This window comes from Salarias fasciatus, chromosome 2 (assembly GCF_902148845.1).
Source record: "Salarias fasciatus chromosome 2, fSalaFa1.1, whole genome shotgun sequence".
Lineage (NCBI taxonomy): Eukaryota > Metazoa > Chordata > Actinopteri > Blenniiformes > Blenniidae > Salarias > Salarias fasciatus.
The window spans coordinates 11253628-11270068 of record NC_043746.1 but is presented as its reverse complement, the minus strand read 5'-3'; the positions used below and the strand labels follow the sequence as shown (position 1 = coordinate 11270068).

General features: G+C 44.3%; 1 protein-coding gene across 1 annotated transcript; it reads left to right on the top strand.

Moving 5' to 3' along the window:
- The first annotated feature begins 5823 nt into the window (after positions 1-5823).
- Positions 5824-16147, top strand: kctd16a (potassium channel tetramerization domain containing 16a). Its single transcript, XM_030117595.1, has 2 exons — positions 5824-6980; positions 15607-16147. Exons 1-2 carry the CDS (start codon positions 6158-6160, stop codon positions 16056-16058), a joined length of 1275 nt encoding a protein of 424 aa, XP_029973455.1. The 5' UTR covers positions 5824-6157; the 3' UTR covers positions 16059-16147.
- The last annotated feature ends 294 nt before the right edge of the window (positions 16148-16441 follow it).

Here is a 16441-nt window from a genome sequence, read left to right as displayed (position 1 = left end):
GAACCGAGAGAGGCAGGCAGCCCCATGGCTGACCTGTTTCCAACATGCAGCCCTGCCCACTGCTGGCCGAGGCGGGGAACTGCAGCCAGGGGGCGCCGCTCACGCTCCCAGGCAGGAGACACGCGCACGGACACTTTTATCAATGAAAGCTCTGCTTCTAACCCACAAACAATCCCAAAGACACAGAAATATCCACATAAACAGATAAAAACTACTACAGCCAGACAAAAGTATTAGAAATGTATGAAAAATGGCAAATTTGAGATATTAAATAAGTTAAATTAAATCTCATGACAGATCACATTGTTGTGCTTTTTTTCTGCTGCATTTGAGAAATGTGCTTTAAAAAAAAGTCTGTATTTTCTTTGAAATGTTTATCATTTGATTGGTGGTTTGATGGGCCAGATTGGAGCCTATTCAGGCTTGTTTTGGCCCATGAACCTTAAGTTTGACACCTCTGTCATAAAGGGACACAGACAGTGTCAAAGCCCTAATCACAAGAGAACTATAGGGAAAGACACATGGCAACATGTGGCACCGAACCAGCAATTCAACAATGACCTTCTTTAACTTCAAAACTCTCAGTGCAAGTTTGAGGACTTGACATTGACAGATTTAGGAGCAGGCAGGGGGATTTGGTTATTCAAGGATCCTCTTGTATTAACCCTGAACTGTCCAGATGTCACAGGAATAACATGAAACCAACCAAAGTGAAATACAGAGGAGCTGGAAAAGCTTCCTTGGCACTCACAAAGTGAAACAGAAAACAATCCTCAAAAGACAGAAGAAAGCAGCCACAAAGAGACACAATTTTGAATGCAAACAAATACAAAAGAAACAAAGAGTTCTGGAATTCAATCCTTTAGGATGACCTGGAGGACTTGATGGATTTATGAACTGAAAACAGATACAAGGACCCAAAGGAATCAGAGGTTAACACAGTCGTTAACCACATTTTAGAGACAAGACACAGGAAACCTATATAGCCGCAAGGTAAAAAAAAAATACAAAGAAAATAAAGCATAAAAAAAGAAAGATATGAAAGAATCGAACTGAAAAGCAAAGCCACCATGCATGGACAGAAACACTGAGATGACTGTCTGAAAGTGCAGAGGATAAACACATTGAAAAGAGACAGATGCACGTCTGTCCTGTAATTCTGTCCACAGACTGTTCTTGCCATGTGTAATTCCGCTCAACACAATTCCAGGACCATGTGTTAAAGATGAAAGATTAAAAACTTCACAAATCCATTTAAATAGAGACTTGCATCCATAAAGTAAAGATTGTGGCGGCCAAAAGGACTACCCCACTGAAATCAACGACAGGATGAACACATTACTTTTGTAACATGAGCTTCTTATGATATTGAAGAACTGCCAGATATTGAAAAGTTACATTTTTTGGGGGAAAAAAGTGACAGAAACTCTCAATAAATTGATAAACACAGTTGAATCTGAATTAAATAAATGTATTTCATGATGCCCATGTGCTGTTATTTTCATGATTTAGATAAATTACCCCACAACAGTAACTGCAGTGAGTTGTTCACGTTTCATCATTCAACATACAGTACTATTCTAAAATGGTATCCAGGCTCAAAAGCAACCATTACCCATACAACACCGTCTAAAACGTATAAAGAGACTTGCTGCTTTATAGCATTGAGCAAATGGTGCGTCAGCATTTGTCTCCTCTTACGAGATTGTTCTTGCAGCTGCTCAGCGTGTTATTTCACTGTCTTGCAGCTGTTAATGGGGCATTACAGAAACAGACAGCGTGAGGAATACTGAATGGACACTGCAGTTACCCACAGTGGCGTGTGACTAACCTGCAGGACGGATTGCACAACTGTAAAAAGGTGATGTTTTAGAGTTCAATAATGCTACCTTGAAATAAAATGATGTTTTAAGCTCTATTGAGAATCATACTCCCCAAATAAAAAAAAAAAAAGAAAATACAACAACAAACAACTGTCTCTCCTCAACCCAGCTTGTCCCGTCTTTAAACTGCCGGACCTGATCTGTTCATCCTGCTCAGTCCCATCAACACACTCAGCGTCTCCATCTCTGCACCTCCCGGGTGGACCGTGCCGCTGTCTTCGAGCCGAACACCACAGCTCTCACTACTGCCTGGTGAGTCTGTGCTTCTGTCAACTGTGAAGCGTCCTCCTGCTTGTCCTCCCTTCTTCACCTCTTTTCTACACCGTCCATTGCTCAGGATGATTGAAACAGAGCATTAAGACTTCTATCCAGCTCTCATCTCTCCTGGTTCCACCTGATAATTATCATTTAACTGTAATGAGAAACAACATTAAAAAACAATACTGAACGCTCATTAAACATGCTTTAAATATTCCTCATGCACTGTAGCGCTCTACCCTTTAGGGGCTTCAGAAGACACACAAAGCCACTGCAGTGATGGAGCTGCACTGGCAAACAGTGAAATAACTCCTAATAATTATAGGCATCAACCAAAAATGTCAAACTTCAGCTTCTAATTAGGATGCTCTAAACGCTCATCAGTGAAAGTAGAGCAACTTCAAAAAGATTTAATCAGAACAGAAAGCACACAGGGAAAGATGTGGAAAACTACAGTACTGTTACTCTTCCTGCAGAAAAATGCAAAATACAATTCACTCATCTGGCTCTTTGATCAGGAAATATGAGTGAGTGGAAAGTGAGTGGGAGAAGAGGAAACAGGGCAAGGCTTCAATGTGTGTTTAGGGATAATATCTCTGCAGAGAGGTTTAGATCTGTGTTATTTGGCTGACAAAGGGGTCCACATAGAATTTTCAGTGACATACACGTTCACTAATTTCCACACCACCACATTTTCCCCAATAATAAATTATGTTCATGTTTGTAGGAAATAAAAAACAACTTCCTATTTTAAAGAAATGTGTTTTATTTTCGTGCAGTGTAAATTTACCTTCTACGGTGTGTTTTTATTGCTTCAGCTCCACTGCAGATTATGAGGTTAAAGCTGAGCAAAGCCCACAGCTGATAAATTACTGTTACAGCACATACAGATTTTTTTACTTCGTGGTCAGCTGGGAGCCGCGTTGTCCGAATTTATTCATGCTAAAGCTACATAAAACTCAATCCCTTCCAAAAGACGCTCTCTGACCTGGCACGGAAATGATGCAGGAAAACTATGGCTGTAATGGGAAGATGGGAAAAGTGAATAAGAAATCGGGTTTACAGCACATGTGGGAGGGGAATCGTCCAAGAGCAAACTGTTGAGAGTGAGCTTCAAGTCATCCTCGTGAACAAGTCCCACACCAAATATTCAGCTGTGTGTATGGCTTTAAAATCACTTCCCCACAAGGTAAGAGACATTTACTTTTGTGATTCCCAACGGAGTGCATCTGGGTGCTAAGGTCGCACTATCTACTAAACGCTACAACATCATTCATAATGTAAGCAGTAAAACCTCATATCGCAGCAAAAGAGATCAGCATGCTCACTGTGGCTCTAAATCCCCACTGTTTGAATCCCACTCAGTCCCCCGTGGCTGCTTAGCAACCCCTCTCCAGCACAATATACTCTGAATTAACAGGGTAAAGCGTGACCGCTGCCTCCTCAAAACAGCCAGTCAAGGGTGCTCTCCCATCATCAACGCCTTCTCTCCCTGCTACAGCGATAAAAGCCACTGATTTATCACAACATGACTTCAAAACACACACACACACAAAGGAAAAAATGAGTGAAGCATGGACAGGTGTCGGTGCAGGTGGCTGCACGCGGTCTGGACAGTTGGGTTTAATAGATTTCATACCTAATGTCTACAACAAACAGGCCCGTATGGATAAAATGATTCCCCCTGCCCACAGACTCAAGTGATCATGAACACCGTTCCAGCTATTTTTATTTGGCCTCTACTCTATGTTTATGTTTTATTACTTCAACACCAGCTTGTGACCTATATAAAGCTTCATGTACAGATGATGACATGCATTGCAAATCCTTGACTTAAGCCTTGCCATCTCACTTCAGTGGCGCGAGGGGCTTCTGTTATCCTGATGTAATCTGAATGGCCACACTGTGCAAACCCCCCCACCGACTGTCAGTGGTTCCTGGTGATCCTGATCATTGTGCAGCATTGATTTTGAGCAAGACATGTACGAGACTTGTGTTTTTTACTTTGAGATTATGTTTTTGATTATGGAAAACTGAAATGTTATTGTCCAACATGTGATAACTGACAATGCCAAATAGGATGCTCAGGATTCTGATATATCGTTTATTAACTACACTGCAGAATGTTCACATAACCAAGCATCTCTTTACAAAGAGATACCATTTACTAAGTAGACAAGAAAAAAGTATACAAGCTGAATAAATAAAATATGATTTTACAGCTTGGAGGCCATTACAGAGAAACATCTGCAGCAGGCTTCATTTTTATTGTTTTATGTCAAAGTTGAGCTCTCAGTGTCCCCTGGGTCTGATTTTCTGTCTCTCTCTCACTCAAAGTGGAGTGCTGTGGTGTTTGGGTTTCAGAGTGATAAATACTGATGGTTCTATGATGAGTTTATTGAGCAGATAATAACCAACAATACATGCTTAATTCCAGAAAAAGGGGATTCAGTAGTGAGGATCAATCTCCCTTTGTAGAGAACTAATGGGAAAGCCCAAGGAAAACATACCCTGAATGGAGGGCTCATATTGATGGATTATCTTTGATTACCTCCATAATTGCCACCCTACTCAGATGAGAAGTTATTAATGGACACAGGCTTTCTTTTGAAAATGCTGCAGAGATCAGTGAACCAAGTCGCAGCGGTTTTGGAGACGGCAGAGATCTGTCCACGGTGCTGAAATCACCATCATTTCACCAGTTCATCTCCTAGGCTGGACTTGAATCCTGTATATTCTCACCGAGAGAGAAGATGCAAACCACTACGCTCTGCAACCTCCAAACAGAAATCCAATCAAATCAATAGTCAACGGATCAATTTTCATATACCACGAGAGTGCGGTCCACGTTCAGTCACGCGCAGAGGATGCAGTTGACCTTTTTTTTTTTTTATTTCCGCTGGCTGCTGTCTGAGTGGGTTCATAACACAGAAAGTGAGCTGTGAGCAGCGTGGCGCTGAGTGGATCACCAGCACAGCTCTTTTCGCGTGTGGCTGACACAGCCGACGAGTTTTTGAGTAAGACTGTGACACCTAACCCCCTCACCCGCGTCTCCGGGGATAAGCGCGTCAGCTAAAAGCGTTAAATGTAAATGTGAAAGCTTCTGCGAAGATCCAGAGGAGAGGATTAAAATCCGCAACACTGTGGGACGTTCAAACTGCATTAGACCCGAATCCTCGTCGCCCGCGGCTGGATCAGAATTTCACGAAAAACGGCACGGATGCGCACCCTCCCTCTCCCCTCCCGTCCGACTGAAAATGTCATTTTCCTTTAAGATGATGTAAGACATTAGTTCGCGGGACGGGTTTTTCCCTCTCCGGTGCACAGCTTGGAGCAACATTACCTGAAACCTTCTGCCGGGCCAGCCGTCTCTGCACTCAGCAGTTTGGAGAGATGGGAGCGCGCAGGAGTCCCGCTTCCTCCCTCCTTCCTCACAGCGACCCCGGGGCGCTTTTCCAGATCTCAGGAGTCAAGAGCGACGCTCAGTAGCAGGAATGATAAAGTACCTGCAGATTTCTTATTTTTTTTTTATTTTTTAGTTGATTTTGCGCTTGTGTGTTTGGACTGAGCGCGAGGCGCAAAACGAATCTTTCCACTGAAAACTTGATTTGGAAATGTTTTTTTTTTTCTTACTTTATTTGATGGTGTGAAATTTTAGAACTGAAGATTCTTTTTTTTTTCTTTGAATTCACACCGGTGAGCCAGCACAGTGGACGCCTGTAACATGATGCGTTTTTATAAAAATCGATTCAGTTCAAAAAGGATGCACCGCGGACGGGCACTTTTACGCACGGGGCTGAAGGATATACTGTAGACACACCTCGGGATTGTTCGGTCATGAGACTGTGGATGCGCGGACTGCAGCTTGAATCACGCCTGTGCTTCGGGTCTGAGAGCATCAGCACCATGCAGCTGCATCCCGCACCCTGAACTTCTGGGATTTTATTTGCGCTCCGAAACCGAGGCTTGGATTTTGTGCGAGATAAAAAAAAAAAAAAAAAAAAAAAAGCAAAACAATGGCTTTGAGCGAAAACTGCAAAACGCAACCTGCAAAAGACCAAGGCTCCGTGCAGAACCCTCCGTCGGATGTTATTGAATTAAACGTGGGTGGGCAGGTGTATTACACTCGCCTCGGCACTTTGACAAGCTTTCCAAATTCTCTCCTAGGGAAACTGTTCTCCAACAAGAAGGGGTCTTCAAATGATTTATCCCGGGACCTCAGAGGACGGTATTTTATTGACAGGGATGGCTTTCTCTTTCGATATGTGTTGGATTACCTTAGAGACAAGCAAGTTGTCCTCCCTGATCACTTTCCCGAGAGAGGGAGGTTGAAAAGGGAGGCGGAATATTTCCAGCTGCCCGATTTAGCGAAACTTTTGTCTTCCGATGAGGGAAAACTCTTTCCAGATGACTTGTACTACAGTGATTTGGACGACATGTCCCAAGGCAGCGACCAGAGGTTTTATCCCTCCTACTCCATGGACAGGAGGTACGGCTACATCACGGTGGCTTTTAAAGGAGTCTGCGCCGCGGGAGGGAGAGAAAGTCAAACTGACGCCAAAGCCAAAAAGTTACCCAGAATCTTCATCAGCAGCAGGATTGGCTTGGCCAAAGAGGTGTTCGGAGACGCCCTGAATGAGAACAGGGACACTGACAGACCGCCGGATCGATACACCTGCAGGTTTTACCTCAAGTTCAGGCACCTGGAGAGGGCTTTTGACATGCTGTCAGAGAGCGGCTTTCACATTGTGGCCTGCAACTCGTCCCTGACTGCGTCCTCACTTGGTCATTACGCAGATGACAGGGTCTGGTCCAATTACGCACAGTACATCTTCTACCGTGAGTGAAGATCTCTTCCCACTCTACACTCTTAGAGCTGATGGGAGTGAATGTGGGGGCTTTTTCACCTTAGAGGACATCACGTTACACAACAGCTATAGTAAATAAATAACAACAAACAGTATCTATTTACAAATGGTAAAAATATCCCTCATGCTGCCCTCACACAACCACATCCAGACACCATCAAGCTGATTATCTTATCACATAGAAAAGGTTTCCCATGTGTAGTTTTACATAAAGAATAATATCATATTTATTTGAATTTGAGGTGTGGGAAAAGACGTACATTGCTCGCACCACCAGGAGGCATGGTTGGGTTGCAACGTTATCCCTAATAAATCTTTGCAAACCTTGACTATGGCTGGCTTCAAACTTGTGCTTTGTGTCCGAGATAAGAGGCAAACTTGCCCACGGACCTCTGGGGAGTTGAGTCACAATACTGGTACACTTGAAGTACACATGCATCATGCTTAAACAGGGCTTTATTGCTCAGATTCTGCCAGCCGCTGGGTTATGAATAATATAGCACCAGTGGGAGGGGAAAAAAAAATCACATGAATGCTGCTATTTTCTCTTGAAAAAGCTTTCCTTTTATTGAGTTAGAGATAAAGTTTCCCAGTCAGCAGATAACTTAATTGGATACAAATATGGCTCATTCCTTGGCAGAGGGAGGAGCTGGGGCCATATGGCCAATTAAAACAAACACTTAGTTCATTAATCTGAATGGCTCCCTTTAGAGGAACTGAAGAGAACCAGTTGGTGGGTCAAGGTTGGGGATGCAAGAGGGTGGACCGAGGCAGACATGACATATGGTTCCTAATGATTTACCAATAGCATCGCTAATATAGGGTAATTATTACAGAGGGTGTGCCTCGACCTGGAAAAAAAAAAACAGTCTTGTAGGATTTTCCTGAGTCATTCGGTGATGTGGAGCGCAGCATATGGCGTAGGTGTTCACCCCCTTCCCCATTAACACACATGGCCCAAGGACAAAGTCATGGGACGGTCGGAGAGGGAAGGGACGGTGGGCAGAGACGCTGGAGGAACGGGGCGCTGTGTGCGGCAGAGTAAGAGGAGCACCGAGAGGGAAGGAGAGGAGAGAGAGTTTCAGGAAGCAAGCTGAAAGGAAGTGAAGAAAGGGGAGGCAGGCAGATGGAGGAGAGAGTGGGGGAGCAGGAGGGATGAAGGAGTAAAAGTTGCATGAGACCTGGCCATGGGGAGAAAGAACTGAGGCAGAAAGAAGCGAGGGGGAGCGGGTTGCAAAAATAGATTAAAGTAAGGATCAGACGGGAAAGTTCATTGAGACTGAGGGAGCGAAGAGGGGGAAAAAAAAAAAAATTGGGGGGTGGGGGTGGTGTTAGTGACGGTGGTGTGGGGGTTTGACAGAAGAAGCAGAGGGAGAGCTTTAGTTTTCATTAAAACCCCGAGCGCAAGGTGAGGCTGAACGGAAACACACACACACACACACATATAAATACATCACAAATGAGGCAGTGGCTTAGTCTGGATGATGGATAGACACATCATAAGCAGACAGGCGTGAGAGCCCTCGGTTCACAGCAGCACAGCGGACCGCATCCACTTTCAAAACTAATACTGTAACCTGATTCTGAATATAGGACACTGGCTGGCCTAGGGCAGGTAGGCCTAAACTAAGGATGCATGTCGACAAGTGCACCTTTGGGGGGCACGAAACAGATGTGCTTTATTGCTGTTTGTTGTTCCTCAGCAGAACCCTTTCGCTGCTTCCTTCGTACCCACATGCAGGCTCATCTGGAGCAAAAATGGCAGCATGGAGGCTGACTTTGTTGAGAGTGTTAAAAGAGCAATCCAGAAGTAAACAAACTGAGAGACTGTCTTCCAGCCTGTCAGTTCCTTAGCATCAACAATGGAGCTCCTCTTGTTTAAAGCGTCAGTTGTTTTCTGCAGCTCCTCTGACTGTCAGCATGACTGCGGACTGTCGTTTGCAGAAATGCCCACGGTAGATATCTTCATACAATTCATGCTACATCTGTATAAACAGTCAGAGGACTCTTGGCCTCATCATGCAAAGACTCTCTTCCCTCCGCTGCTGTCATGCCCTCCTGCCCGGAGGACTGGATGTTGTTGGTTTTTCTGCCGACTAATACAAATGATGCTCTCAGTACGAGGGCACTTTCCTCAGGAGGCCACAGCGTTTGAGCATCCATCACGTGCAAGAGGTTTAGCATGAGACAACCATGGCGAATAATTAACATTTAACCGATTTTGCCCTATTTTCCGTTCGAACGAACAGCTGAGCGAGTATGAAATGAATCAAAAATGATAGCACGCAAATATTAGATGGAACAGGACAAAAAGAAACAGATGGACAGAAAACCATTCAGAAAATCCTGAGGATTAGAGGCACTCAGTTGTGAGAAAAGATACTGAAAACATCAATCAGTTCTTGAGAATGAGATTATAAAAAAGATTTTATATATATAGAGATAGATAGATAGATAGATAGATAGATAGATAGATAGATAGATAGATAGATAGATATAGATATATAGATATATACATATATCGATATATATATATACATCTAGCCTGGTCAGTTACTCTGTGACTTCAGTTCTCTGTATTAATGAATGCATGCATGCATGTTTGTTAGCCCTGTCATAAACCCCTGACCAGGGTGTCTCCTGTTGTTAACCAATGTCACCAGGAAGAGGCAGCACCTCATGTAATCCTAACCGAAATGGAATGGGTATAATAGAAGAATGGCTGGATGGATGGATGGATGGATGCAGCTCTGCATGTTTTAGATGTGCCTGCAGCTCGACCATCACATGTCTGCAGAGCGTGACAACAGACATGAGTTTAAATGGAGAATTCAGAATCAGTACTTAATATTTTAGCATTCTTTTACTATAGCTTTTCGTCTCGTTTTGGTTTAAGATGGGTTCTTCTTTCATCTGTCTTGTCGTCTGTCAAGCAGAAATGTAGGCCAATTAGCATGCTAGAGATGTTTGGATTTTCGATTGGCAGAGACAACATTATTGCTGTAGTGATTAACAACTCTAACCTCCCAGCTGGCGTTTGGGACCAGTCTCCTTATTGCTAATTATCACTGGGGAAAGAGGAGAGTGTTGGCTAATTAAAAGGCAAGCTGTGATCTCAAAATAATTCTCCTGCTGTCCTCTGAGAGACAAATTGCAACCTATTTTGAAGACAGTTTAAAACTGTCTAAGTCGTATTTTTTCCAAAACTCAGTTCATTGATGTAAACGATCCATCGTCTCGGACTGCAGACATCAAAACGTGCCCTGGCTTTACTGCGTCCACATCAGAGCAGCAGAGCAAATCATCAGTGAACTCTGGGATTGGTAAGATCAGAGAGTATTTCATCTCTCCCTCTCTCGGTGAGCCGGCGTCAAGTCAAAATGGGAGACATGTACAGTATAGATAGAGAATGATTATTCTTGCCAGGTGTGCGTTATTAATATAAAGGTGCGGTCTTCATTTGGGCCGTGAATGAGATGATGTGTGGCCATAATGGCCCCTGAACAATGGCCACAAAGCAGCACAGAGAGACAGGGAAAGTAATCAATTGCCTGGGTGTAATAGAGGCAGAGATTGGGCCGTCCCTGAGCTCCCACAGAGCCCGGCTGGAGTCTGAATGGATTGGCAATACCTACAAAAGATGGATGATGTTCCCATGAATAACTCATATTCATCTTAAAGAGCACTTGGGTAGAAAAATGGTCAAAAACAAGGAGAGGCGTATGAGCCCGTGCCACACATTTTCTCCGGATTGTAGCAGAACCCCGTGTACTATATCAGCTCACAGACGATGTGCATAAATCTGAGTTTATTGAAAAACTGCAGGTTTTAAAAAAATCGAGATCCGAATCCAGTCCGATGATTTCTTAGCAGTTTAACTTTAAAATATTACCTTCAAAATGTGCACATACATATTGAATGCTGCATAAACACTGTAGTTCCTTTTTTTTAGTACAAACAATACATCATAATCAAGATGAATTTTTGCATTGAATTGACTCTAAATTAGTCAAATCTATTCAGCATTTTATCATCTATTCTGAAATTTTCCAAACTGGACTTGCAGAGGACTGGAATCTTTTCCAGCTGACTGTAAACATGTCTTTGGGAAGGGAAACAAAAGTACCCAGAGAAAATGTATACGAGCTGCTGAGAGTTCATCTAACTTCATCTACAGCTGGGGGGTGATGGTTTAAGGGCATTTCAAGATGGTAATATGGGGTTTGATCAGCCAGGTGGCTGGCTTTAAAAACTGAGCTTCATCTGCCCTTCACTTGAATCATGACCGAAAGCAACACATTTATGTGACGCTATTGTTTCAGAAACATTTCGCCAATGAAATGTCTTCTTATCTTTAAAAAATACACTTTAAAACATATAAAATATCACAAAGATAATGACAAGAGGAGCACAAACTTTGTGGCCCATCATCGAGGGATTGAAGTAAATGGGGCTATACGTCTTAAAGGGGTAGAAAAAAAAAGAGAAGAAGCAATAAACCTGGAAGTTAATGAAAAATTGGAGCCATCATTTAAGCACCTTCAGTTATTTTTGTGCCTGGTTATGCTATTCCTGCTCCGTGTAGCTGTGGGAGACCAGGTTTAACAGCCCTTGCTGTCTGACATCTAGCACCTTAATGATCCCTCCAGAGACACTTAATGGATACTTGGATGCGAAACTCTTCACAGGACTGAATATTTTCTGGAGACGGGGGGTATCCCCTGCGTTAGTATGCATGCAGAGACCTTTATAAAATTAGAAACTGATGTGTTGTGTCTCTTATTTTAGGATGCGTGATAGAAGCAGCACTTTGACTGAGCTGATTAAGTTTGTCTCTAAGAATTAAAAAAAAAAACAGGTCTGATCCATGACCTCATGCTACATGCTCTTTCTTAGACGCCAGTGTCTGAGTAAAACTATCTTGACAGGACGAGGGACCAAACTCGGCCCGCCCCCTCTCTCCGATCTCTTGAGGCATCATTTAGGTGATGACAAGAGCTCTGCACATACTTGAGACGCCTTCACACTTTGTTCTCGGACTCATCTTGCTTCATCAGTGCTTGTGCAGAGGAGGGGTGCGGTTGTGGGTCAGGGGACGGGCCCGTGGGGACGGGGCCGATACAGACGTCCCAATCTGCCCGGGCCGGTTGTTCATCTCCCTGTCAGGGGGAGACTCGGCGGACGGCCACCTTCTGACTCGGGAGGGGACGTAACCCGCTTGTCATTAACAATCAGCCGATGGAGCTGTCACTCTCCTCGTGGAGAGCAGATAATGTGGTCCATGAGAACCATAAGAGACGCTGAGTGTCCTTGAATTGGGTCAGGAAACTTCGCTGCCCTGACTTATTTATCACGCGCGCTCTCTCTCTCGCTCAGCACTGCCGCTGATTAGAGACGGATGAAGGTAATTAATATCGGCAAATTTGAATGTATGCAGATATCAGAGATGCTGCTATGCTTGGCAAGGGGCTGCCGCAGCCATCAGTTAGTCTGAACACAAACTGCTGAAGTGATACTTTTGCGGCAAATAACACTATCTTGGTGAAATGGATTTCCATCTGCCTGTGAGGACGGTCACTGCCTTTGCAAGACAAGCCTTTTTTTTTTCCTCTGCTGCAAGGACACGCTGGCCTAATTTGTGAACTAACAAGCATGTAAACTACACTCCTCCCAAGGCAGTGGAAGAGTAAAAAAAAAAAAAAAAATATTTGTGCATGGTGGCTTAGAAAAAAAATCAGATCTAAGCTCAGGACGTCACCACTCTGGCAGCTCAAACATGCATATTTAACCTGATGGTTGGAATTAGCTTTGATGCAGTTGTTCACTGAATTAATTAAGGACGCTCTTCTATTTTTGTTTACTTCATGACGAACACGACTGAAAAAAGGTTATTGCAATATAGCTGTTCAGCAGCTGGAGCCCTTCAATGTAATTCAGACTGTTCAGTCTCACAGGATTATTCCGTGCTCGAGTAAATAGCAGAGCGAAATGGGAGTGACTATAGTGGACGTGTTTATTTCATAAATTCGAAAATTGAGTGGTTTTTCTCCTAATCAGACAGCTTGGATTATAAATCACTGTTGAGTGCTCAAATCTTGTTGTCATTCATTTAGATTGAGGGCACGGTTTGCATCAGTGAGCATATTTTTCATATTTCAGAAGCAGACAGCTTTGGGTCACTGGAGTCTAAATATGAAATAAATTCTGGTGTGGTCTCCTTGTTCGGTGCAATAACAACGCGAATTTGCTGAGTGATGAGTCTTTCTTGCTCCTCTTTATTTATTTTGTGCCTCTCGACTTTCAGCACATGATTGTGCGGAGCCTCTCTACGAGTCTGTGACTGAAGGACGGTGCTTCTCCTCCGACATATCGGCCGCTATCAGACATCTCTGATGAGTCAGTTTGGGAGCACAAATAAAAACAAACCCACTAATGTCTGGCAAGAAACTCACTGACATTTTGCTTAAGAGATTGTCAAAGGACGTGCCTTCAGTCCCAATTCTGTCCTACTTTTCTACTATTTACAGCCTTCAAAAGCTTGTTATTTTAATTTAATATACGGCCAGCTGCATCTCCATTAAGTGGACCTCTCTCAGCCATGAGGACAATCATCCTTGCCTTCATTTGAGCTGGAGAATAGCTTGAGGATACCCCCGAGTGAAGCGCCTGCATGCCTCCATAGCTCAGAGCAGAACTCGACTCCTCTGTGCTACTTATGAGAATTGCAGACACAGCCCAGGTCTGGTCTGAGGGCCGGCCCTCGTCTTTCAGTGTGGCTGGAATATGATCTTGTAGACAGGCCGTATGGATCTGAGAAAAACACATTACAATCAATGGCTTCCCTGAAAAGATACCAAAGTGAGCCGTACACGCCCACTTGTTTAAATGTACCAGAGGATGACTGCGCTTCCTGACAGAGCTCTTAGATGTTTCCTGTCTCGCTTCAGGACTCCACATTTGTTTTGTCCAAAAGTACCGTTTTGTTTTTGCATTGCAAGTGATGAGGCAGCGATCGCTTCCTCAATTAATTGCTGCCATGAAAACGCCTAGGTGCTTCGTGGCTTTAGTACGATTCATTCTCCTGCACAGCCTGAAAATTTTATGCTGCTATTATTGGGTGTTGGCGAGTTTCCTAAACGGGTCGCCCCTCTGGACTACAGCATCCATCCATTTAGAGACAATGCTCAGCCTCCTCCTCTTGGTCCTCCTTGCTAAAGCGCTTGCATCCATTTGCCTGGTGCTGCTCCTCTGCCGGATTCAGCGAGATTCATTTTCTGCGGGGGGGAATTGGTGCGCTGATTGGCCTCTTTACTCATGGATTAGCCATTAAAAAGCTGTTAGCCACTCTCTCACTATCAGCTCAATGCAATCATCGCACCAGAGATAAGGTCGTTATTATGGTCTGTGCAGAGAGGTTAAAACCCCCCTTGAACTCTGTTCCGTTTAAATTGGTGCATGCACTGGAAGGAGGTAATGGACAAATTATTGCTCCCTCTGAGATATCATTGCTGGTGAGTCTGTATCATAGCACTGGAAAAAGCTATTAAGAGCTTTGCGTCCACGAATTTATTTCTCATGTACTGTTGTTTACATACTGCGAGCACAGCCATCGGCAACATAGAGCATTTCTACCTGTTACTAGATCTGTATAAGATTCCAGTTCATGGTTATTTTTGGACATGAAACATAGCTACGGTGTGTGTGTGTGTGTGTGTGTGTGTGTGTGTACGTGAACACTCTACGAGCCAGCAGGCAGAACTGTACAGTATTTGTAGTCCATAATTAGTTGTGTAGGAGGATGTGAGATGAGACGAGAAGAAGGTACGAAGGGGAAAACAGACAGTAAAATATTTTCCTTGTACCTGTTCGCTGCTCATAGAAACTTCCTGACATTATGAGAGATTAGGAAACCTCCAGGGTCAGCAGATACATTCAGTCACTCTGATATTCACTAGCCTGACTCAGCCGAGATAAAATATGCTTTGCGTTTACCCGCTTTCCCTCCGTTGTTGCCTGCCCAGAGGTATAAAGCATATTCCCCCGACTTATTTGACTGAGTGATCTGAAAACACAAAAATAATACACAACCTTGTCGGCGGCCAGGTTCCAGTTCCTAATAAGAAATTGTGACGGCAAAGCAGATTGCTTTGGCTCTGAGACAAGCTCTGCCTTGGGAAATGGGAAAGGTCTTTTCGGAGCCGTGCTGAGCGGCACTGAGCTCTGGGGTTCTCCTTATCAGAGGAAGCAATATGCACAGCCCACCAGCTTTTTGAGATTCAGCAATTAAATGTCAAACCCAATAACTCACATGTTCTCACAGCTGTACCACCCTAAATACCCACATGCACTCATCTGATCCTGGCTTTGAGATATCTGCATGACATTGAAACTGCTGTGTAGGCATTTGTCAGCGTTTGCTCGATCACTGTACCTGTTCGTTCTGATTAATTCTGGAATCTGTCACCATCAGGAGGGGGCATTAGCTTACAGTGGTTGTTGCTGCAGAAAGGTAGACCTCTCTGCAACAGAAAATGTGCTACATATGGCAAAACAACAACTGACTTGTCTTGTCTGCTTGTGTGGGTTTTGCATTGCAGGTGGGCCCTCCCGGTGGTCGTCCTCCCACTGCGACTGCTGCTGCAAAAGCCACAAAAGCGAACGCGAGGGGGAGAGCGGCACCTCCTTCAACGAGCTCTCCACATCCTGCTCCGAGACGCAGTCCGAGGCCAGCTCCCCGCAGGGAACCGTGATCTGCGGCCCCGTGAGCCGCCACTCCAACATCCAGACCCTGGACCGGCCCATGCCTAAAGGACCAGTTCACATGCTGCAGCAGGCAGAGATGCGCCGCAAGACAGACATGCTGAGGGTGAGAACCTTCGGGGTTCGAGAGAGAGAGGCTGCGAAAAGGAAAGCAAACAAGGAGAAGATGACTCCAGAGCAGGAGCTGGAGAAATGCATCCAGGACTTCCGGCGCATTAGGATTCCCGATCGCTTTCCGGAGAGGAAGTACATGTGGCAATCAGAGCTCCTGAGAAAGTATCGCCTTTAAGTATGAGAGAGATAACAGAGAGGAAAAAAAAGAAACGGGGATGGTACAGCAGTATCATGCCGCCATCAGTGAAGAGTACTGCACAGGCAACACACAGCACCCTCTACGACTCATACTGTACGAGAAAAAAAAAAGAAAAAAAAGAAAAATCTATCGGACTTTTTCCTGCCAGGATGATTAGCGAAGCACACACAGTACAAGGCAGCCTGAATAGTGGATTTGTGAAGTATGCACAGTGTTGTGTGTGTGTGATATGCACATGTGTAAATCAGGTGACTCCTGTCGGGGCTTGCTTGTCACATCCCCTGTTCTCATGTCACAGAGCTGACACGCAGGTATAATAAAGGCTACAATATGTCCAACAACAAAGCAACCTCAGGGGT

What these genes read in the sequence shown, in the direction of transcription:
- kctd16a (XM_030117595.1), top strand. Translation starts at nt 6,158, where the DNA reads ATGGCTTTGAGCGAAAACTGCAAAACGCAACCTGCAAAAGACCAAGGC. An exon ending in CGCACAGTACATCTTCTACC is followed by an intron (nt 6,981 to 15,606) that starts GTGAGTGAAGAT and finishes TTTGCATTGCAG; the next exon opens with GTGGGCCCTCCCGGTGGTCG.